Consider the following 23,334-nt stretch of genomic DNA (forward strand, 5'->3'; position numbering starts at 1 on the left):
CTATTTTGAGAAAAAAATATTTATCTAATCTCCGACGCCGAACATATAAATATTTCTAAGCAAAAATTGTTGCCAGTCATGATACTACAGTTCGCGACTTTGCACAACAACAAGCGACGTTGCACAACAGCTCGCGAAGTTGCACAACAGCACGCGATGTTGCTTAACAGCACCAGATGTTGATTACTACCACGGGATGTTACTCAACAGCACCGGACGTTGAACAATAACACGCATTATTCGCATGCCACGCAACGAATGTTACTTAGTGAATATCCAGCTAAATGGTATTATTTTACGAAATATAGAGCTACGAATAAAGAATCCAGGAGTCATTGTGATAGTTCTCCATTTTCTAGGAAATACAACTGTTGATTACTTGCAACGAGTGATATGATGCCTGTTTAGGCTTTGTTAATTATTTTAGCCAATCAAATTCCAGTGTCAGTTTTGTAAAATGACTCCGATTGTATACTCCGACCATATGTACTTTATTTTTGTATTACGGTTATATTTGCATTGCATTTACAAAGTAACATATAACAGACTACGCGTCGCGATGCCAACAAAAAACACAGGAACAGTTCAAATACTCGAATGATTCCCAAATTTAACAAATTCGAATCGACTTATATCTATATAGAGTTATAAACCAATCTTTCTAGTATTTGAACACATTTTGAATATTGTTGCGTATATTTTATTATTGCATGTCTAAACAGTCAATGTTTGAACACAGATACCCGATCAAGTTATACCGATTATTATCTCATTTACCACCGTTGAAGTTGTACAATAGCACGCGATATTGGACAACAGCACGCGATATTGGACAACAGCACGTGACGTTGCACAACAGCTCCCAACGTTGCACAACAGCTCGCGACGTTGCACAACAGCTCGCGACGTTGCACAACAGCTCGCGACGTTGCACAACAGCACGCGATATTGCTCAACAGCACTCGACGTTGTACAATAGCATGCGATATTGCTTACCAGCACCCGACGTTGCATATTCACAAAGTTTAAAATAATTTCATATGGTAGTACAGTTCCTATACACTTGGATGCAGGAAAATCAGATCACCTCATTTCAATTTAATGTAGTCAGTTGAAAGCTTTGTCTACACGCTGTTTATAATGTTTATCCTATATCCACCATATCTTTTGAAGGATAAGGTTGCTGGTGAAATTACAGGCACATGGGACTCGTTAATTTTGTCTCAGGATGACGGACGCAGTGACAATGCGCTCTCTGTGGTTTAAAACTTCGAATGGCAGTGCAACTGTTATCGGTAGGCGTGTCCCTTACCACCAGACACGATTAGTTTCAAACATTGACTTTTTGGAGCATCGCAGTTTATTCCTAAACAAAAATTAATTTGGTCAAAATGTCATCTACAGAACGTGATTATCTATTGTTTAAGTAACTGTTTTTAAAGCGATTAAGTCAACGTCGTGTAAAAAAAATCAAATTTAGTTTACACTAGTTCACGAGATTTACACAAGAATATATAAGACACTAGCTCTTAATTATGTCTGATGTTAATTAGCTTAGTTATTTTTTAAATATTCACCTTACATTAATACCTACGTACAACGTCGCTAAATACATTGTAAATGAATTAAAAACGATTGCATTTTTAACTTTACATTACAGTATGACTTAAATTTACATTCTACACATGATATACGCGTAATGTGACTTATTTATAATTTGCGTCAAAAAACAACACAGGGTGCTTTTTCCAACGATGTACAGGCCAAATAAAACTGCACGATATTGCACGAAGAGTAAAATAGTTTAAATAATAAATAAACAAGTGTTGTGCCCTTTTATTTGGCCTGAAGTGTACATACGACTATGAGTATTTTGATAGTTGAAAAAATAGCGATTGTATATTTTGATACAAATAAGTATTTAATAATTTGTGTGCCATGCGAGGTTTCCTCAGTTCAGCTGAGATGTTGTTACACGATCCAGGATTCGATTCCTGGTTGAAACAAATTGGGAATCGGTCTTTTCAATATTAGTTTTGATGTGTTTTTAATATTACCCTTGGAGTTATCATTGAACAAAGAGCTACCTATCCTGTTAAAACCAGTTTCGAATCTGGCACACTTATAATCTACTATAGTTTCCTGAACTATATTTGTTTCTTTCTAACATATGGCAACTATATAAGCCTCTGCTGCGCTGCGCGTAATAAAGCGCGATGTCTCTACACATTTGAATGTAGTGATATTTTGTGCATCAAACACGCTTAGAAACTATAAGTATAGTCAACATCATACTCAGCTTTACACGTTGTACAACGGACCGCTCTTATCATAAAAGGCATAAAGTTCAATTTGAATCATCATGAGCAATGATCGGAATAAGGTGTTCCACATATAGACTCATGTATAGCTACGAGGAGCGACATACAGTTGTTAAAAGCACCAAATATTAATTAACTATTTTTTTCGAATTCCGCACTTTCCGGAGACGGTTTTACTGCAGCGTAGGACAAAATTATTGATCTAGGAAGTCAAAGTTGGATTTTAAAGTAATTCTAATGGTGCCATGTAAAAAAGCAGTAGATGTGTGACCTTTTACCAAAGCAGAGAATAACAAAATAACGAGAATGGTCTCCGCCCCCCCCAGCTTTAGATACCGCACCGTGCCCCGCATGTTGACAGTCACATTGACGGAACGGCAACAAGGCCTTCATCGAACCATTCGCTAAGGACAACACGTTGATGTTTAAACTATTTAAATTTATTTATTACAAACGTACCTTACTTTTATTATGATGGTCGTGAATTATGCCATGTACGGCTATTATAATCATCTAAACAGAATAAAGAGATGAGTTTCTTTCGTTGAAAAATCTTTTTATTACGTTTCGAATTTTCAATATAATTTACTTAGGAAATTAAAGTCGCAATAATCTTTATGAATACCATTATCCAATCCGAGTGCGTGTGAGCGCCTGCTGAGTGCATGCACTACCTAAGTCAGTAGTTTTGTCCTACGATGCAGTTAAACCATTTCAGGAAATCCGGAATTCGAAAAAAGTAATTAATTAATATTTGATGGATTTAACAAGTCTATGTAGCTCCTTGTAGCTATATCTATTCATGTATCTATATATGTGGAACACCTTTTTCCGACCATTTATCACGAGTGAAGCCAGCGCCATGTCGACTGTCTAATTTTATATACTTACTGTACCACGGATAGGGTACAAATAGATGTATACAGACTTCCCAAATTTCCCATTGCAATTTGAACCTTATGTCGCTAGCACAAGTAATTATTTAACAATATCACAAAATGACAGTTTGTATAATTTAAGCGCGCGACGTGGTGTACAAAAAAGTGTAGACACTTCGATTCATCCGAAGAACAGAGTCCGATGTGAGTGTACAACGAAAATATGATAAATGCATTATCAATTAGTCAAACTAAGACCTATCTATAGGTGTTTTGAGAATTTTTATATCTTATTTCGTTTCTGACAAATAAAATCGAACACGGGTCGATCTAATATATATAGCGAGGAACAACGAACGAAATGTACAATGTTCTGAGAATAAGCAGTCTTGCACACAGATCTTTGTTCTACGGACGAGTCGATTTGTTTGTTCATTTAGAAACCCTTTTCATATATCCGTGTCCAGTAGTGGCGACTTATACGGAGGGCAAACTTGAGATGGAGCAGTAGCAGCTATATGAATAATAAACTGTAGCTATTATATTAATTATATATGTAACTATTGAGCTGTTTATATAGTCTGTCTTTTTTGAACATGGAGTAAAATGATATTCATTATATATAATATGATGTTCATTCAAGATGATGTTCATGGCACAAAATGAAAATGTCATGAGGATTAATTCAATGAATTCAAAATGACATTTGAAAATTTCATTCATACATATACCAAATTTAGAAGTATGTCGTTATTAAAATGTGTATGACCAAAATTGATTTTGATATTAACCAACCAACCAACCAGGCCAACGGTCGAAATAAGAATAAAGAATACAATGACGTAATTAATATTCATTAGAACGTCATAACATTCAGAATTTGTAATTGGCAAAATTTTACCTACTTTCACAATCTATCGATAAAACTGTCGACAACAACTACATGACTAGTTAAAAATTTACGAAAACTGGCAACTTTTACTCCATGTTCAAAAAATACAGACTAGTAAATAGTCTCAATTCATATTTACTTTTCATGATGTCGGCATCGATTGAACCACGGCTTCAATCGATCGCTGAATTTAGGGTTATCTCAGTCGCAAATGCTGTCCTAATCGTACTAACGTAATCAATATTTTTAGTTCGAAATTGAGTTCTTAACATATCTGGTATAAATAATAAATAAAATAATTTAATAAATGTATATAGATATTTTTAGTTAATTTTAATAGGGTAATTAAATATTTAAAAAACATACCTTGATCCCTAGATACTTTTGATGTACGTAGTTTATACATTACACCATTGACGTTAAGATGATTATGCTGTTTCCACGGTAATGTAAGCCAAGGTCATTTATGAAAATCAAAAGATTATGGAGTAAAATTCTATTAGAACACTAGAAGTGTGAGATATTTTAAAATAAATATTGTAAATGATAAATGCGAACAAATATCATCTTACAAAAAGCAAACCCTAGAGTTTCTTGTCTGCCTTTCGAATGAATATTTTATCAATTTGACGATACCAAGGCTTCAAGCCTGCTAATTTTCAATCATCTCGGTTGTTCACAAATACCGGAGTTATCGCGTAACATGCATAAAAAAACATACAGTCGAATTGAGAACCTCTTTTTTTGGAAGTCGGTTAAAAATAAATATATCACATCAAAATAAATTTGTGCTTTTTTAAGTTTTTGCGAATTGCATCTCTACCCGAACTTTTCTAGGCTCAAGTTTTCATTATATACAATACTGCGGTCAGACTGCATTCCAACGGCAATCGCACTAACTCAATAATGTTAAATATGAGACGTTTATCTATAGGCAATTTTATATAAACTTCCTTAACGTTTAATTAAAGTTTCTTATAGGCCATTCGCTAGATGGCGCGGTTACCGGTCACGAGCTCAACGTGTACTGGTTATTTACAGTAGTTGAAGTAACGACAAATGTAAAAAGGACTTACAAGAAGGCACGAAAACGTGATGTCTTCGTAATATTAAAAATATCACAAAGTTTTAAAACTTGACTAACTTGCAAATTTATGAAGGGAAGAACATAAATGTAATAAAATCGAGGGGTCCGAAGACGTAGGTCAACTCCCGCCTGGTCGTCGCGTTAGTCGCCACATTACCATTTTAGTTGTACCTACAGGTTGTAGCATAATTTGAAAAAATTAAGGTGTTCATCAAAGTATTCTAGTGTTATACTGAAATAACCTTTGTCAAATGCAATAATTATGTAATCTTGTACCAACATCGCGGATTGTTATCTCGATTATGGTCTGTAGCAGTGGAGCTCCTTGTGAAAGAGTTCGTCCAGGGAAGTACTGTCACCTTGCATATTTCTGCTGCCAAGCAGTAATATGAGCAGTACTGCGTTCCAGTTTTGATGGGTAAGGGTGCTGGTGAAATTACAGGCACTTGGGACTAGGCAACTTATGTCTCATGGTGACGAGTGCAGTCCCCTCACGCCTTTGCGATTTAAAGTTCTGAGTAGTACTGCAACTGCTACGGATAGGCGTGTCGCTTACCACCAGGCGCACGACTCGTTTGACCTGTCACTTCGTATCAAAAAGCGAGGTTTGTAACTAAATCGTTTCTGTGTTACTCATAAAATTGAATATTGGATTCCACAATAATAATAATGATGAGGAAAATTAGCACACTTATTGAGTTTTGCCTCTGACAACTCAATATACCAAAAATAATATAGAAGAAAAAATATCTACAGGGACAAAATTTCATTAAAAATTACCGGAAGCAATATTTTCCCTTTGGACAGCTAAGCTTACTTTTTGGTAGAAGTAGCTGCCAACGGTCTGGTCACCGGAGTCTTTAAGACGAACTGGCCTTGAAGGGCCCAAGGTGTCCACCACTAAACATACAAATCCTAAAGCACTGACCGAGGTTAGCGTTTTGTATACTTGGCGTAAATTCAAAATCTAAATAAGCCATAACAATTTTTGAAGTCTTTTCAAAATTTTTGATAATGTATATATAGAATTTGACATTTCAATCCGTTATAGGGGTTATACAGACAAATTACTAAAATAATAGGCTAGTTGTAAAGAAAGAAGTTCTTTTAAAATCCGTAATAAACGTTGGTAGAGTTGATATTTAATTTTTCAGGCTTTACGTTTACATGAACTAGAGTTCGTATATGGTTTAAATTATCTGGTTGTTTTAATTAACCTTCAACCTAGTGACATTACCTGTAGTTAAAACAAAATATTTTTGAGTTCTTAGGTCTTAACCACAGGAAAAGACAGTATTTTTTCGGATTTCATTTGCGTGCATTTGTTTATTCATACAAACCAACGTTTCGGGACTTTACAACGGGAGAAACAAATATATACTCGATTTACATCCGAAAAAATAGTTTCAAGCGTTTTACTATGGGTAAAATCGATATCTCCATAATGAACACTACACAACTAAATATTTGGACATGTTCTGTTTTCATTTACAAATTTTGTAAAATTTGTTTTTTACAAAATTCGGGGAGCATAATATTAGTAAAGAAATATGACTGTTTATAAAAACAACAGAAAATAACGAAAATATAAAGTTGCAGTAGTGTTCATTGAAGGTATCGAAATTCATGAATATTCTGTTACATGTTTGTAATTTGAAAATTGAAGAGCAAAAGTAGTTTCTTTTAATGAACGGTTTTAAGTTGAAAGTTAGCCTTTATAGTAAACTTTAAACTGACCGGATCGCGATCGTTGTCCTGGGAAATTGGATAGGCGTCAAAATGGACTCTGTTTAAGAAATAAGAATGTAGAGCAAAGTGCGACATAGGCTTAAGTGATGAGGCGGGGTGCGTGCAAGCCGTAGAGGCGGCGGGCCAGCGGTGGGCGGTGGCGGGGTTCCTCGTCGCTGCTGGGTGCCCAATCCTGCAGCCGGGCACCGGCCGCCAGCCGGTGCGTCAGCCGATGCGCGATGGAGAAGCCACCGCTGCCCTCCAGCTGGGTCAGCACTATTATCACTTGTCTGGAATTACAAACGTTTTTTTAATTTATTACAAACTAACCGTGATTTCGTATGTATCAAATAAGCACGTCCAGTAGTCTACTGTACAATATAAATATTCACAGTTTTATAGAAGCAACCAACCAACGTGAATTATTACATTGAACGCCATACGTATTAATGAGTTAACCAGTAGCATCTTTTTTCTTTTTTTTTATAATAGCAAGTGACGGGACGAAGAAATCGTAAGCCTGATGTTAAACGACACGCCTGTCTATAACAGTTGCAGTGCCACTAAGAGTTTTAAATCGCAAAGATCTAAAGGGCACGGTTGTTGCTCCCGTCACCATGAAACGTAAGTAAAGAAGTCCCATGTGTCTGTAATTTCACCAGTCTTACCTGTGGAGCGGTGGTACGGAATCGATGGTTTTAAGCTCGCCGCGCGTGGAGACGACGTTGTAGCTCTCCTGGCAGTCGCATTTCACGTGGATCCACTTGTCCGTGTGGCGGTTCTCCACCATGACCACCAGACCCGCCCAGCCCTGTAACGTAGTAATTACGAATAATTTGGTATATATGTCTTCGTTTCATAATTCAACATATAGAACAGAAACCATTTATTACAAAACCGCAACATAAAAATACACAGTAAGAAAGATATACAAAAGATAACAAAAAATACGAAAAATTATAACAATCCAAGGCAAAATACAAGGAAAAAGGAGGTGTAGGAAGAAGGAGAATATCCTGGCTCAGAAATTTGCGCCATTGGTTCAATAGGAGCACCACGAACACGATCATTATTCAGAGCTGCTGTGTCCAAGGTTCAGATTGCCATTATGATCGCCTTCATTAAAAGATGGCACATGAAGAACAAAAAAAAAAATTAATAAAATCATAATAATTGTAGGTAGGAAAAAGATGTTCCAGGACACAAGGTTGTTAAAACAACCAAATTTTTATTAATTACTATTTTCGAATTCCGAATTTCCGGAAATGGTTTTAATGCATCGTAGAACAAAAGTACTCACATAGAAAGTCAAAGTAGGATAGCTATATTTATACCGATGTATGTGGAACACCTTTTTCCAACCATTGGTAATAACAAAAATGCAAAAATCAAATAGTCTACACAATTAAAGGAAATGTCACGTGTGCGGCTGTGGCGTGGTAAAAGGATCCACTCAGCCAATGGCACCGCCGAGAAAAGGCTGTGAATGAATGACATCAGTGATCTAAAAGATCAAATTACGCCAAAATCAACATAGCGGTATATAATTTTAATTTTCAAAGTAAATTGCACGGTTTTCAGATTGTTTCGAAACTGACGTTTATAACAAATTGTCTAAATTATGCAACAGACATATCTAAAAACCTAGGGCCTATTTTTTAAGTTGACTAAACCAAAGATACTTGGTTAGTAATAAACAAAGTAGTGCAATAAACAAACCCCTAAAATCATACCCCTAATGGAAAAATGGCATTAGAAAAGTTACGTCAAAAAATTCTTCAATTCTTGTAACTCTTGCGACTAATATTGTACATTGAGTTACAAGAATTGGAGAGGATGTGGGTCATATTTTTCTGTATCTAATGGAGCAATAAACATGTTTCATGTAACTCCACTTATGCCATCCTTCCATGAGCGGTGCGAAAGAATAATAATAAATATTAAACAACATTACATACGTTGCTCTGATCCCAAAAGTAACTAAAGGACTTGTGTTATGGAAATCGGCGACAACGATACTATACTAAATAGAAAAGTTAATTTTCCTACACTGACCCGGCCGGGGATCGAACCCGGTACTTCTGAATGCCATTCTCACTCAGATGACGATACCATGAAACCATTGTGTGCAAGCCATTCGACCAGCGAAGTCATCAATCTATTACAAATAAATTAAATTTTTAAATTATTTTGTAGCAAACAAAATACCGTAAGAAACAAATCAACTTGTAATAACAAGGTTTCTAAACAGAAGAAAACTAACCTTAGTAAGATAATACGCAGTCATTCCCTGTCTACCCTCATGCCTTTGCCCCCTTGCAAGTGTCAGACCGATAATAGCGTCGGCCAATATATGCGGATGTAGCGCCGGTCGCTCCACGACCAATGGTTTCGACGAATGCGCGGCCAATACGTGTCGGGGCCACGCCGAACTGTCCGCTAGTTCCAACCCCGTGTGCCAGTGGTTGAACGCTAGACAAACCACGAGGTAAAAACCTTTTTCTAGCATTTTGTGGCAGCCTACGAAACCTCGAACCTGGAAGAAATAATAATAATATATTTAACAAAAAAAAAGTCAACACATATAGAAGTGTATACCATTCCTTTGCCGTATGCATTAGGAAGAAGAAAGCAAAGCGCTTCGTCCGTACGGAAATCATTAAACTAAATTATTCACGCTTGGCTTTTCGATCAGGTGTCATGGGCAGTCATCGCCGGCGCAGTGTAATGTTGCTTGGCGACCGGAAGAGAGGGCACTTAGCTAACATTCACCATACGACAGACACCCCGGTAAGACCAGGGCCAAGCCTGTGATGCACCTTCACGAGCGACTCTAGTGAATCCGAACTTGGGTTGGACTCGCCGGGGTTGTTCATCCCGCGGTCAACTAGCGCGTCTTAGTAGCGGGACAATGGGACACATGAGTTGTCCTTTAAGTTGGAAACTAAGTCCGAACATTGTCACAGAACACTGTGACCGACATCTCTGGCACTAGCCCGGAGAGCTAGTAGAGGATGAGCTAGATTTTTCCTAGCTAGATTAGGTTAGACCTAGATTCTTGCTAGATCATTCTCCGGTCCCTCCAGTCGCGTAGGTTTCTGGGAACTGGAGAGCTCCGCCACCAAAGAGGAGACTTGGTAGTGGGCTTTGAAGTCAAGGGCTTTGCGGTACCAACGTTAGTTGCGCAATGCGCAACAGGATATGAACGTTCCTACAGCTCCGGTACCTATCTGGAAAATAGGAAGGTGCTGTACGTGCACCCGGGGCAGCTCACCCAAAGCACTAGCCTTTTGAGAAAGGGATGAAGTCTATGCAAACGGACTGACCTGGGGGCAGGACCAGACTGAGAAGATCCATGCGTTTGCACAGGTTATAGTGTCTTCGTATACCCTAAGGGTCGGTAGGGAGGGTATAATCAAAACGTATGTAAAAAGATACGGGGCTGGTCATTGGGGGCTGGGCCCACATTTAATGTCAATTTATTTATTTGTGAAGATTTAAAATACATGTGCATTTACTTTATATGGACTTGGAGTATCATTGCTCACCACATCACACTGTCAAGCATTTTCTGTTGTTCTCTAGCAACATCAATATGTTTAATTGTCCAATAACGGATTTTTTACATACCTGCCGTTTACTGTGCGCGACTAACTTCCCGATCTGTGCGCTCGGCCCCGATTTCGTTCTGAACACAACCACGCAGAGATCAAGTTGTGAACGCTGATTCTTTGCTGAATTCCTGTAAAACAAACAATTGTATTTATAACAAAAAAAGTAAAACATAAGAAAACGTAAAAGTCACTCTCTTTAAATCCTTCTGCCAACCTTTTTATATATGCAGTCTGTGGGTTAACTATACGCAGAGATTGACGTCCTTTGTGTGCTATAAAATAATGGCCTTTAGGAAGTTTATGGACCAATAACTCGAAGAGGCCTACTAATCGCGATACAAGACAGCGTATTCGGGTATTTAGTACCTATTGGTACACCAGATGTCGCGACGAGTATCAAATAACTATATTTGTTTTAATTATTAATACAAAAATCGAACACTGAAAAAATACTTCGATTCGAACCGACGTCTTCTAGCATACCGTGCCAGACGCTATACCAACTAAGCCACAGAACGAAAAAGCGGACGTCACGAATTTTTCTGTGTTTGAAGTCGTGTCTTTGTATTTGGTTTGTTTAACGACTTTTTCGCCGTAGCGCCATCTATGAGAAATGTTAAGTATTTCGTCAGCCAGTTAGATATCTTTACAGCTACCAGCCCTGGCTAGAGATGTCGCTATTCATTGGATTTTTTTTTATTGAATTGAGATTCAATTATTTTTTATGTGAAATTACTCTTAATTTGTTTTATTTTGACAAACTGCAATTTATCAAAGATACTCCAATTCTTAATGATAACAACCAAATCGACTAGATGGCGCTTATTGCACAGATTTTTAAAGATAGCACTGGCTAATTTGTTTAGGATTAGAGTCATCTACCAATAATAGGAAGCGTTAATTTATAAATTAGTTTGTAGCATTGTGTAATGCCATCTATTGACACGCATTTAGTCAAAGTTCAGAAAATAATTTTAGCTCATGATCAATACTTGAATAATGTTGCGAGGAAAAGAGTAATTGTCACATTACTGCTTGACGGTAGAAATGGGGAAGGTGGCAGTACTGGACGAACTCTGTCACAAGGAGCTCTACTGCTACTTATGTAACAATTTAGTTCTTATTGAGGTAAAGATACACCATTCGGATTGAATATCTCACCTCTGGCCCTCCTGGAAGAGTGTGAAGTCCACCTCGGTGGGCTGCGTAGCCGTGAGCAGCAGGCAGGTGAGGTGGCGCGTCGACGACATCGGCGGCAGGATGCCGGCCAGCCGCACCTCGTGCCAGCCCACGCGCACCTTGCAGATGTCTATGCAGTCGAAGTATCTGCGAAGGGGAACGGGATATTCTTTGTAGTTGGGAGTCATTAACCCTGTACACCGACTGATCTAAGGTCAGAACTTGAACTTAATAATAATAATAACGCGCACACTTATAGCCCTGCACTAGGGAACCCCTGTGTCAAACTCCCGAGAAAAGTAACGGAGGCAGTTAGTTGGCATTTACAAAATTCCCGTTCCCGATAAAGTGTGTGATATATACATCATTTCAATACTCACTTAAGAACATCATCAAAACTGATCCAAAAGACGCCCTGATCTCTATCAGCGTCGGAAGTTCCGGTCTGTGCAGCGACTGCTCTCTTTACCTCTTCGGTCCACCGTGGGCAGCCGTGGCCCCAGGCCCCCCTCCATGTGTAGTGGCCCCAAGGGTTACGTAGGCGTAAGAGACGGGTAGGCCCGGAGATTTCAACGACATCTAATACGGAATAGGCATGACGGGGTCGGAGGCCGAGTCGTTGATATTCTTCTTCGTCGACCTGTTAGCAAATGTGATCTTCAATTATACAAACGAGCGTTTTTATTTTCAGTGACTAAAACTGCTGGGTAAATGAATAATTTTGCCTAAAATGACATCTTATATAGGGATGATTCCCTAAATAGCGCATATCGACCGCTAGGGATAAACTCCAATCTAAAAGTGGTACATGGCAGTGAAAAAAAAAATGAGGGTCTATGAGATGTCCACGAGTGTGGATCCTATTTTGGCAAGTCGTGCCTAAATATCATAACCAACATAAATATCTGTACAGTACCTATGTATTTTTAAATTTCTCACATCAGCCTATCTATAGCTCATTTCACATAGCATGGGCACGGTGACGTTTGAGATTTGAAGTTTCTAGAGATGTAGTGATGTAAAATCAAATTTAAAAAAAATCGTTTAAAATACGTTATTGAGATAATTTGCAATGAGACGAAGAATAGATATAGAGACAATAATTTAAGAACAAATTATAAACAAAATAAAAAGTATTCAATTATTATGTTATTTTAGTTATTAAAAAAGTACAACGAAGCATGAATTCAACAGCAACAAAATGGAATTTGAACATTTACTCCAAAAACATCACACAAAGCTCAAAACCAAAAGATATAATGCATTAATATTATATTATAGAGATATACAATTGCCGATTCGGTTTATCGATTCTACGGTGTCAATCACTATGGATAAATACTCCGTTTTACGCATGAAGTAGTTGGGGTAATTTATTTTTATCTTAATCATTTAATTTTCTATCTTCTTAATATATTATCATTTTTACTTAAAATTACGACTGCAACAAATATTCTTTGTTTTTGGTATATTATAACAAATTTACTATTTCTTTTTATAACCTGGTTGAAAGATTAGTTAAAAATAGTATGCATGCAACGTAACAATTTTAAATATCGCAGTACCCGTCCTATGTGAAATACACTAAGAGTTGTCAGCTGTGAAATAGACATTTGAAGTTTTTTTATTGGGATTAATAAATAATTACACATTACAAGTAGTACATACTTATAATTATCAATTAATAAATTTTCTATTGAATTGATATTCAATTGTTTTTTATGTGAAAATACTCCACTAGTTTGTTATAATTATTGATAGAAAGATCTACTTAGAAAAAAATCCTTCGATCCGGTCGAATTTGAGCCGACGTCTGCTAGCAAACCGTGTCAGACGCTATGCCAACTAAGCCCCGGAACTAACCAGCGGACCTCACGAATTTATCTATGTCCTTGTCGTATTTTAGCAATCAATTAATTAAAAAATAGTGACTTAATGAGTAACCAACACCGTTAACCGACAAACGTGGTGAAATTACAGGCACATGGGACTTGTCAACTTATGTCTCATGGTGACAGGCGCAGCAGCAGTGCCTCTCAGATCTTTGCGATTTAAAGTTCTGAGTGGCACTGCAACTGTTATGGACTTAGCTTATTCGTCTACGACTTGTTCGTCCCGTCACCTGATGTTACAAAAAAAAGCACAGATTTGAATTTCAGTAAATACTGCACTCTTACAACATTCAATGGATTTGTATGGTTTGTGAGACTGTTGTAATGTAAATAATTCACTGTTTTCGAAATTACAGGTTACGTCCTTTAGTTTTGAAAAAGTTTCGAAAATTATTTTCCATTTGCGGAATACATTAAATTAAATTTTACCTTCATATTGCCCCCTCCGCAGCTAGCCCCCATAAGGAAGCAGGCCTGTCGGGAAGACAGCAGCTGTGCCCACACCAAATCTCTGTCGAGCTGCTCCAAAGGAACCCCCACACCGGTGCCCCCACCGGCGCCACCCGCTTGAAGAGACACCGACTCGCAGGGGGCGCCCGTTAGCGTACATAGACCTGGAAAAAAGATAAAATGCGTTAGTTACAATATTATTAATTACTCTTTCTCTATTAATTTGCGGAAGTTAATTGGCCGTCCATAAGAACCGGAAATAGGTCCGTCTCGGCTCCGCGACTTTCGTAAAGGAAGAGTTAATTTAAATGCAAAGTACTGGTCCTTGCAACTGATCTCGTTAATTTTTATTGCCTTTTTTATACTTTTTACGACATGTTAAATTAATACCATTTTACTGTCATATTTATCTAACTCTACTATTCATTTCCAACTTGTAATTAATCCTTTCCATTAAATTTCAATAAAGAGTAACGTGGACGCGATTAGCTGCGGACAGAGACGAGTGGCACAGGATGGAGGAGACCTACGTCCAGAGATGGGATTTCCAATAAATTTAAAATCTTATATTTACTTTCGACACTTTAATTATCTAATTTCATTTTCTAAATTTAATTTAAATTCTGCATGGTTTTTGTAGAAATGATTTTTATTTATTTTTTTATAAATGCTTATTATTATTATTATCTTAATGAGTAAATTTATTACAATTTTTTTATTGTATCGAATTCTATTGAGTGATGAGGTGGTGTGAAAGAAAGGAGCCTCCCCGCATGATGCACCATTCCCTTCCTGTACATCTGTAAGTCAGTTTTTTTTCATCGTAATATTTAATTTACCATAAGCTAAAATCATTTTCAGAACTTAGACAAATATGTGTATTAACAGATGGTATTGTGTGTTACAAACTAATTTATAAATTAACGCCTTCTAATATGGGTAGATGCAGTAGAGCTTAGTAGAAGTAGAGCTCCTTGTCAAAGAGTTCGTCCAGGGAAGTACTGCCACCTTACCTATTTCTGCCACCAAGCAGTAATAGCAGCATTGCTGTGTTACAGTTTCGAAGGGTAAGGGTGCTGGTGAAATTACAGGCACATGGGACATGTAAACTTGTCTCAGGGTGACGAGCGCAGTGGTAGTGCCCCTCAGATCTTAGCAATTTAAAGCTCTGAGTGCCACTGTAACTGTTAAGGACAGGCGTGTAGCTTACCATCAGGTGCACGACTTGTTCGTCCCGTCACTTGATGTTATAAAATTAAGATGCCGCTAATCCTAAACAAAATAATGAAAATGAAAAGATTAATTGGCACTATCCATAAAGCGCCATCTAGTTGATTTGTTTATTATCGCTAGAAATTAGAGTAGCTTTGATAAATTGCAGCTTGTCAATGTAAAACAAATTAGTTACGAAAATAGCTTTTAGGTACTCGTCGCAACATCTGGTGTTCAAATAGGTACTAAATATCTGACTACACTGTCTTTTATTGCATATAGCAGGCCTCTAGAGTCATTGGTACATTCTTATACTAAGAAGTGAGCCTTACTCATCGAGTATATAACCAGAAATAGAGCATCATTTAATTTGTTTGAAAACTATTCTGCCCAATCATTACAATGACAAATGCGCTCCAATTGGCCAGTCCGAATTCGAAACAATTGAGGGTAGTTGCTTCAAATTGCTTCACTTCAAAACGACCAAAATAACTTGAGCTTTGCTAGAATGGACGAAAATTGCAAACTTGCCTCTTTAATATTTAATTACGGATAAAATGTGATTCCGTCTGTTTTATAATTAGATGTTTTGCTGTTTTTCCCCACACCACCGAATAGAGCAGCACGCCATTGTTAGAGATATTATCTTTATTACAATAAACACAGAATATTTTTGGAATATACGGAGACGTACACACAGGTCAGTTGTTAGCGCTGTCTATATTTCAGTGCAAACGAGAGATGAAATTATAAGTGATGTATAACTGATAAGTTACCAGGAATGTATGGTCCTTATTTCGTCTCTACTTCTGGTTATACACTCGATGGCCTTACTAAATATGTGTATAATTATAAGAGTTTGAAATAAAAAAATAAAAAAGACATATCAAAGAAACCTGTTACCTTCAATAGCTCTACCAGACACTAAAGCTTCGTAACAACCGTGAAGTTTGGCAACCGCTTTCTCTATCAACGGCACCCATAACTGCTTTCTTTTGGCCTGGTAAGAAAAACATTGTGATATTAAATTTTTTTAAAGAAAATTCTACGAAAAATTATCTTTGAAGAGATCAATTATTTTGTTAAAGTTTTTTTAATGTTGATTTTACAAGACCACTATGAAATACTCACAGGTTTGGAAATTGGAGTAAACCTGAATACCTCAGTGCGTAGACTGACTGCGTACAACGAAATTGCGGTCGAAATACATTCTAGATGCAATCGAAAAGTATTTTTTGAACGCAATTGAAAATCATTTTGTATTGAATTTGGAGAGTAACTAACTCTATATGGATGGAGTCAAAAGACATTTTGGATACAGTCGAAATGAAGTTTGTATGCGGTTGAAAATCGTTTTGCATGCACAGTCGAAAATAATGGAATATTTGAATCCATTTTGGATGCAGGCTATTTTAAAACTGCCAACTTCTAGTACAGCTGGTCAGCTCCAAAATGCAGTTTTTGTGACTACGACTTAAGTACATTTAAGGAGGTACCTGTGAGTAGACAAGGTGTCCTTTTTTATTGCAAGGCAACAGGTCATCAACGGTAACTGTAAGCCAACGTCCATCCTTGCAGAGTCTCAGCTGATAGGCCCCTACGCTGGGCTCGCCGCGGACCACCACCCCGCGGACTAAAGCTGACCGCTCCGCAAGAACTGCCAGTGCTGATAGAAGCCAGCAGTTGCCTAGTACACCTGGAAATATTGAAACATGACATTTGATTTTCATAAGTCGGTAGATTTGAAAAGAATGAATATTTACATGATTGCTTTATTTTATTTATTTTTCTGTTTATTTTCATAAAAAAACAACTGCTCATTGAAGTCAGAGATAGTAAATTATTCCTGTGGGAAGTGCGATAAGAACGCACGAACTCCGGTCACAGATTATAAATGCAGATACGAACATTGTAGGCAGCAAAGTCATCAATTCGTTAGATGCTGCTTCCCGACTACAATGCTAGCTGTATTGTAGACGGGAAACTTATTTACGCGGATTGGTAACCTACATCTTTACGCAGTCTTACAATATACAACCATTTCTTGCCTGTATATAAAAAACACAACTTCTTTAAAATTTTTTTTTAACTTTTTTTAAAATATAAGACATTAATGTTAATATTTAATAGCGAAATAACAATTTATTAAACTTAATTTAAATGATAGGGTCGTTGTGGCGGTCTTTGGGGAGAGGTCTACGTCAGCAGTGGATGTCTTTGGACAGGAACACTACAAACAATTCTATTTATTACATTAGAAATGGCAATGCTCCAAGGCACTGTACAGAGTACTAAAAAAACGACCTCAAATTTTTGCGGAATTACATCTGTTTGCCAAGTTTTATTGAAATCGATTACCGGATAGTGCGCGAAACCGGATTCATCTCCTAGTTGGCCACGCTTAGAGGTGGAACATTTTTTTCAAATTTAAATGGAACCAATACTGCGGTAACCAATTTTTCCAACAAAAAATAATCATCAAAACTGGTTCACAAATCGGAGTTATCACGTAACCTATCGCACTGCCAATACAATAGTGTTGTAACTCAAAATATGTGAAATTGAATATTATATCATTACTGAACGTAAAACTTGGTTCTCTACACTTCAAAACAACCGTCGTTAGAATATTGTAAGAAACAATCAAAAGACATCTACTTAACTCAAAATGAGACATACTTTATGTGAGCTAGTCTGGCCAAAATAATCCTTATTGAAAACCATGAAATTATTTTTTCCATTTTATTGTTAAATATATTTAACAAATTGTTTAAGTGTCTACAATAAACTAAAACATATAAATTTTAATGATTTTTTTGCAGGAAGTGAGTAATTCGTTTTTCATCGATTCTGAGAACGTCCTCTTTTTGAGTTACAACACTATTGTAATAGCAGTGCGATATATACAAAAAAACGATCGAATTGAGAGCCTCCTTCTTATTTTGAAGTCGGGTAACAAATATTTTTCACATTATTTTTAAATAATAAAACGAATTTGTTTTCGTTTTCCATTGTGTTTTACTTCTTGCCTACTTCTCAGAATGTTCATTCTGTTCAACAAAATCATAATTATCTATGCCCCGGCATTGCAAATGACACGCGATTTTCAAAAAAAGTTTATATAGGTTGCGCGACAGATTTCAAAACATATCTTGTGTATAAGATCTCTGCTGTCGCGTGACAAAAGCACTTTTGACGTATGAACACATGAAGGCTTTACCTTGCGATATGTCAGAAGGCCTCGGGTCCCTAAACACGACCCACGGCAGCCGATGGTCCGTGTCGACGTGTATCTGATGTGGCCGGAGCCATCGCGACGCCGGACCGAAATCAGTAGGGACCCCTTCGTAGTATAACGACCGGGGTGCGGCGGGGAACGAATCGTCTACGTAGGGCTCGCCCGTCTGAAAGATAAGTATACATTGTAACATCAAAATAATTGTACGTATCCGTTCTTGAACCTAAGGCCGTGACCCCGGACGACTGTGCCTTCAACCATACTATATTTTTGTCTGTATTGTCAGATATATTTCAAACGAAAGTGCAAAGAATGGCTTATTTTGCAACAGAAGTCATCAAGTTCCTGGTCGGTTGTGGAATAGTAATCCGTATAGTTAGTTGTCTTGTAACAGTCATTTGTACCCTTTGTCGTCCTGATTAGATTAGAATAGAATAGAATAGAATAGAATACATTTATTACAAAACACCACAACACAATAATAAACAGTAAAAATTAAAAGTAAAAAAAAATTAAAATAAAACAGAACTAAATTAAACTTAAAACAAACTAAATTAAAACAAACAGAAAATGAATAACAAAAAAAAGAAAACTAAATAAAATTAATTAAAAATAAAATCTTGGCAATAAATAATTATTCGATCATAAACTGGTCAACACTATTGCTGTACGAAGTAGATGTTATGTGTGCGGCTGTGGCGTATGTAATAGGATCCACTCAGCTAATGTCACCGCCGGGACAAGGCTGTGACGCTGATTTTCAGTGGACCCTAAAACCGAGTGAGTACCGGACGTGTGTGTCGCGTTTAAACTAAAATAAATTACGTATATATTTCTATAATGTAGTATGGTGTGTTCTCTTATATTTATAAAATACTTAAATAATTCATTTGATACATATATGCAGTGATAAGCATATGCAATGTAATGTCTATTATTTACAACAAACAAAAATGGGACTTATTTAGTTATAAAAGATATCAATTGCGAGATTTGTGTCACGTGGGCGACGCAAGACGAGCGGGTAGGCGCGCGAGAGGGGTCCCCGGCAACTCCGTCCAGCTCCGTTGCTTGTAAGCAAACAGGTTTCGTCCTGTATCGTAGGTACTTACCACGCATAATAACGTGCAGTCTCCTATGCCATAAAAGGTATGTACCAATATTTAAAACTTCTACCGATTGCAGATTATCATAAATAATTTTAATTGTATAATGAATTGTATATTAATTATGTAATTAAATAAGAATTGTGTCATATGTCAAATAGTAATAATCAGTAAAATTTTTAGGAACAAAATAAACAACCGAAAATATTAGCGTAAAAATGCCATTCGCACTTGCCCCATCCCGCACGCAGAACATTGATGACGATGACCGCCGCACACCAATGCCATAAGTCGAAAACAGAGCGGTGAGTGCCCACGTTAACTTATACGGTATTATTTTGAATATCTAACAGATATTGTTTGTATTTTCTTTTAAACGTGTGCACCGTTTGTAGATTAGATTTGTTTGTTTTTGCTTGTTGTGTGTATTATTATCACTACAGTAAATAAATAGTTAGATTTACAGAGAACACAGGTGGAGACTGAAAAACAGCACTAAGCTGAAGCCTCGTCCTTTTCATTACTCATAGCTCTTAATTTGTTAGTGCATAATATTGTGTGATTTTGTATGTATATATGTGTGTGGTTGACGAATGAAGTAGTATTTAATTTAATTTAAAATGATAGTTCATTGTGCAAGTGTTGCCTGCTTGCAAGCAGCTAGTGTTTGAAATCGATAAAAATTATATATGCAATAAATGACCGAAATTGTATCATTACAATCATCATCGACTCATTATCCGTCCAATTGCTGGGCAAAGGTTCATTTCAAATATTAATTTTTGATCTTTCGTACGTACATAAACTGCTTTTAGATAAATGTTCGGAAAATGCAAGGAGGAGATATACTTTAAGTTTTTTTCATTTATATTGAGCATCGATAATCAAATCCGTCATAATAAGAAACTCTTTGAGTTGTTCTTTGTAATAATTATTAATACAAATATCGAACACTTAGAAAAAATTCCTTCGATCCGGTCGGATTCGAACCGACGTCTTCTTGCATACCGTGCCAGACGCTATACCAACTAAGCCACGGAACGAACCAACGGACCTCACGAATTTTTCTATGTGCTTGTATCGTGTTTTTGTATTTGGTTTTTCAACGACTTTTTATTCAAAAATTTTTTTCAAAGGAATTATTTTTGAGTGTTCGATCTTTGTATTAATAATTATAACAAACTAGTGGAGTAATTTCACAAAAAATAATTGAATATCAGTTCAGTTCAATTCAATTCAATTCAATTCTTTATTCAGTTATTCGCATCATTTACAATCATCGAGTACATAACCAGGAACAGAGACGAAATGTCATTTAATTTGTTTGAAAACTATTCTGTCAAATCATTACTGTGACAACTGCGCTCCGATTGGCCATCCTGAATTCCAAACAATTGACGGGCGTCGTCAATTGTTTTATTCCAAATCGACCAGTTTAACTTGAGCTTTGCTATAATGGGCGAAAATTGAAAAATTACATATTCAATTACCGATAAAATGTGATTCCGTTTGTTTTGTAATTAGATGTTTTGCTGTTTTTTTCGCCCGTGGTTTTACCGATTTAAGGGTAAAAGTATGATAAAAAGAATACTTATTTCATTAGTTTGGTGGTAAAACCAAGTTACCTGCATCATTCATGACCAGTCCATTTCACATAGCATGGGTACGGTGACGTCTGAAGTTTCTAGAGATGTAGTGATGTAAAATCGAATGAAGAAAAAACGATTTAAATATATTACAGAGATAGTTTGTAACGAAGAGAGAATCGATTAAGAGACTATACTTTAGAACAAATATTAAGCAAAATAAAAAGGATTCAATAATTATGTTACTAAAAAACTACACAATAAATAAAAAAATCAACAACAGCCAAACAAAAAGTCACCAAAAAAACATAAAATCAACAGCAACGAAGCAAATTTAAACAATTACACCAAAACATCATAAAAGCAAAATCAACGCAAAGCAAAATAAAAGGACCCGCATTCAGTGTGTATGCACACGTATTGACGCGAGATATCGATTCTATGGTGTAACTCTCTATGGATACATATTTCGTTTTACGCATCAAGTACTTGGGGTAATTTATTTTTATCTAAATAATAATATTTCAGTTTCTATCTACTTTATATAGTGCAATTGTTACTTAAATTTACAATTGACTCAAATATTGTTTGTTTTTCATACATTACAACAAATTCATTGTTTCTTTTTGTAAACTGATTGTGGCAGTATTTAAAAAAAATACGCATGTAAAGTAAAAATGTTATATGTCACAGTTTCCCATCCTATGTGAAATGGACTATAAAAGACAATGGCTTTTAAAAGTTTGAACTATTGTAACGAAATTATACATAGCATAATGAAATTGTGTAAAGTACACACTGGATACGATACGGTAGTTGCGTGAATTCCCCATACTGCGCGATAATTCACCGAAAAACATGCGACCTGCTTTTATGGCTCATATCTATTTTATACGTAACACAATTGAAATAAAGTTGAGATTGAGTTGAAATTGAGATAATGATATGGTTACAAAAATATGTCCCGTTGATATGTAAGTTGAAGGTAATGGTTGGAAAGAAATTGGTTTTATTACAAAACCCTGGAATTCACTAGCCTGAACACTCACGGCTGAGCATTGAGCCAGCACTTCCTGCCACTGCGTCCATGCATGGCTCTCTTCCCGAAGCCGCAGAATTTCCATGGGCGTTGTTTCCTGCCGTTCGCCGTCTGAACCTTCCGCTGTAAGAAACGTACAATATTTATTAAAATTTCTTATATATTCTGCCAACTAAGCTACGGAACGCAGTCCTGATGAGGCAAGACTCGCTGTTTCGTGTCGTCAGGTCCAGGGAATTTTGCTTTGTGTTTATTCGATTTTTGTGTAATAATAATATCAAACTATAGTATAGTTTATTACAGTAGTTTATGTGACTGTTACATAATGAAAGGCATTAAAATAAGAGTGTGGGTTTGTGTGCAGTTACATACACTGCTTTATCTATACAGATATTATAAGTTCTCTGTGATGTGTACAGGAACCGCATGTTACAACTGGTGAAATGGCGGCAAATAAAAACTTTATCTACAGACATGTTATAAACTCTCTATAATGTGTTCAAAAACCGCATCAAGAAAACATAAAGGTAAACTGCTTTGTTAGAACAAATTTCTTATCTGTGAAAATGTTATTATTGCTTCATAATAACATCGAATTCGATGTTCAAATTTCGAACATCTCTGAAAACAAAACAATATGATTTGAGTCAAGATTAAGTTCTATTCGAAATGAAATGTCAATATCAAACAATTTTGACAATTTCACACGTTACTTGATATCGAACGATATGATAGTTGGGGCTGATTCTAGTTTGTCTATGATTAAAAATAAAAACTTCAGTTGTGTGACATGTGTGAGAAAATTTTTATTTGCCGCCATTTCGCCAGTCGTAACATGCGGGTCCCGAACACATCACAGAGAGCTTACAATATGTGTGTAGATAAAGCATAATACACAATTAGGCATCAAAACGCTCGTGCTAATATATAAACCCGCACTCGTATTTTAATGCCTTTCATTATGTAACAGTCATATAACCTAACTACTATTTCTCACGCAAGTCACACAACAGGAATTTTTATTAAATTCATAGACAAACTAGAATCGGCCCCAACTATCATATCATTCGATATCAAGTAACGTGTGAAATTTATCAAAATTGTTTGCTATT

General features: G+C 36.4%; 1 protein-coding gene across 1 annotated transcript in view; it reads right to left on the reverse strand.

Annotated features, from left to right (window-relative positions):
- Nucleotides 1-5,653: 5,653 nt before the first annotated feature.
- LOC113240570 (calpain-D) overlaps nt 5,654-23,334 on the reverse strand; it is a 35,046-nt gene continuing 17,365 nt past the window's right edge. The window contains exons 11-21 of the mRNA XM_026477905.1: nt 22,233-22,345; nt 18,474-18,657; nt 16,750-16,949; nt 16,157-16,253; nt 14,021-14,205; nt 12,080-12,339; nt 11,682-11,846; nt 10,537-10,648; nt 9,170-9,442; nt 7,575-7,717; nt 5,654-7,196 (exon numbers count right to left, since the gene is read on the reverse strand). Of these exons, the coding sequence (XP_026333690.1) occupies nt 7,007-7,196; nt 7,575-7,717; nt 9,170-9,442; nt 10,537-10,648; nt 11,682-11,846; nt 12,080-12,339; nt 14,021-14,205; nt 16,157-16,253; nt 16,750-16,949; nt 18,474-18,657; nt 22,233-22,345 (1,922 nt within the window). The 3' untranslated portion in view covers nt 5,654-7,006. The remainder of the gene's footprint in view (nt 7,197-7,574; nt 7,718-9,169; nt 9,443-10,536; nt 10,649-11,681; nt 11,847-12,079; nt 12,340-14,020; nt 14,206-16,156; nt 16,254-16,749; nt 16,950-18,473; nt 18,658-22,232; nt 22,346-23,334) is intronic.

The sequence above is a fragment of the Hyposmocoma kahamanoa genome, unplaced genomic scaffold (assembly GCF_003589595.1).
Source record: "Hyposmocoma kahamanoa isolate Upper Pololo Valley unplaced genomic scaffold, ASM358959v1 157, whole genome shotgun sequence".
NCBI classification, from domain to species: domain Eukaryota; kingdom Metazoa; phylum Arthropoda; class Insecta; order Lepidoptera; family Cosmopterigidae; genus Hyposmocoma; species Hyposmocoma kahamanoa.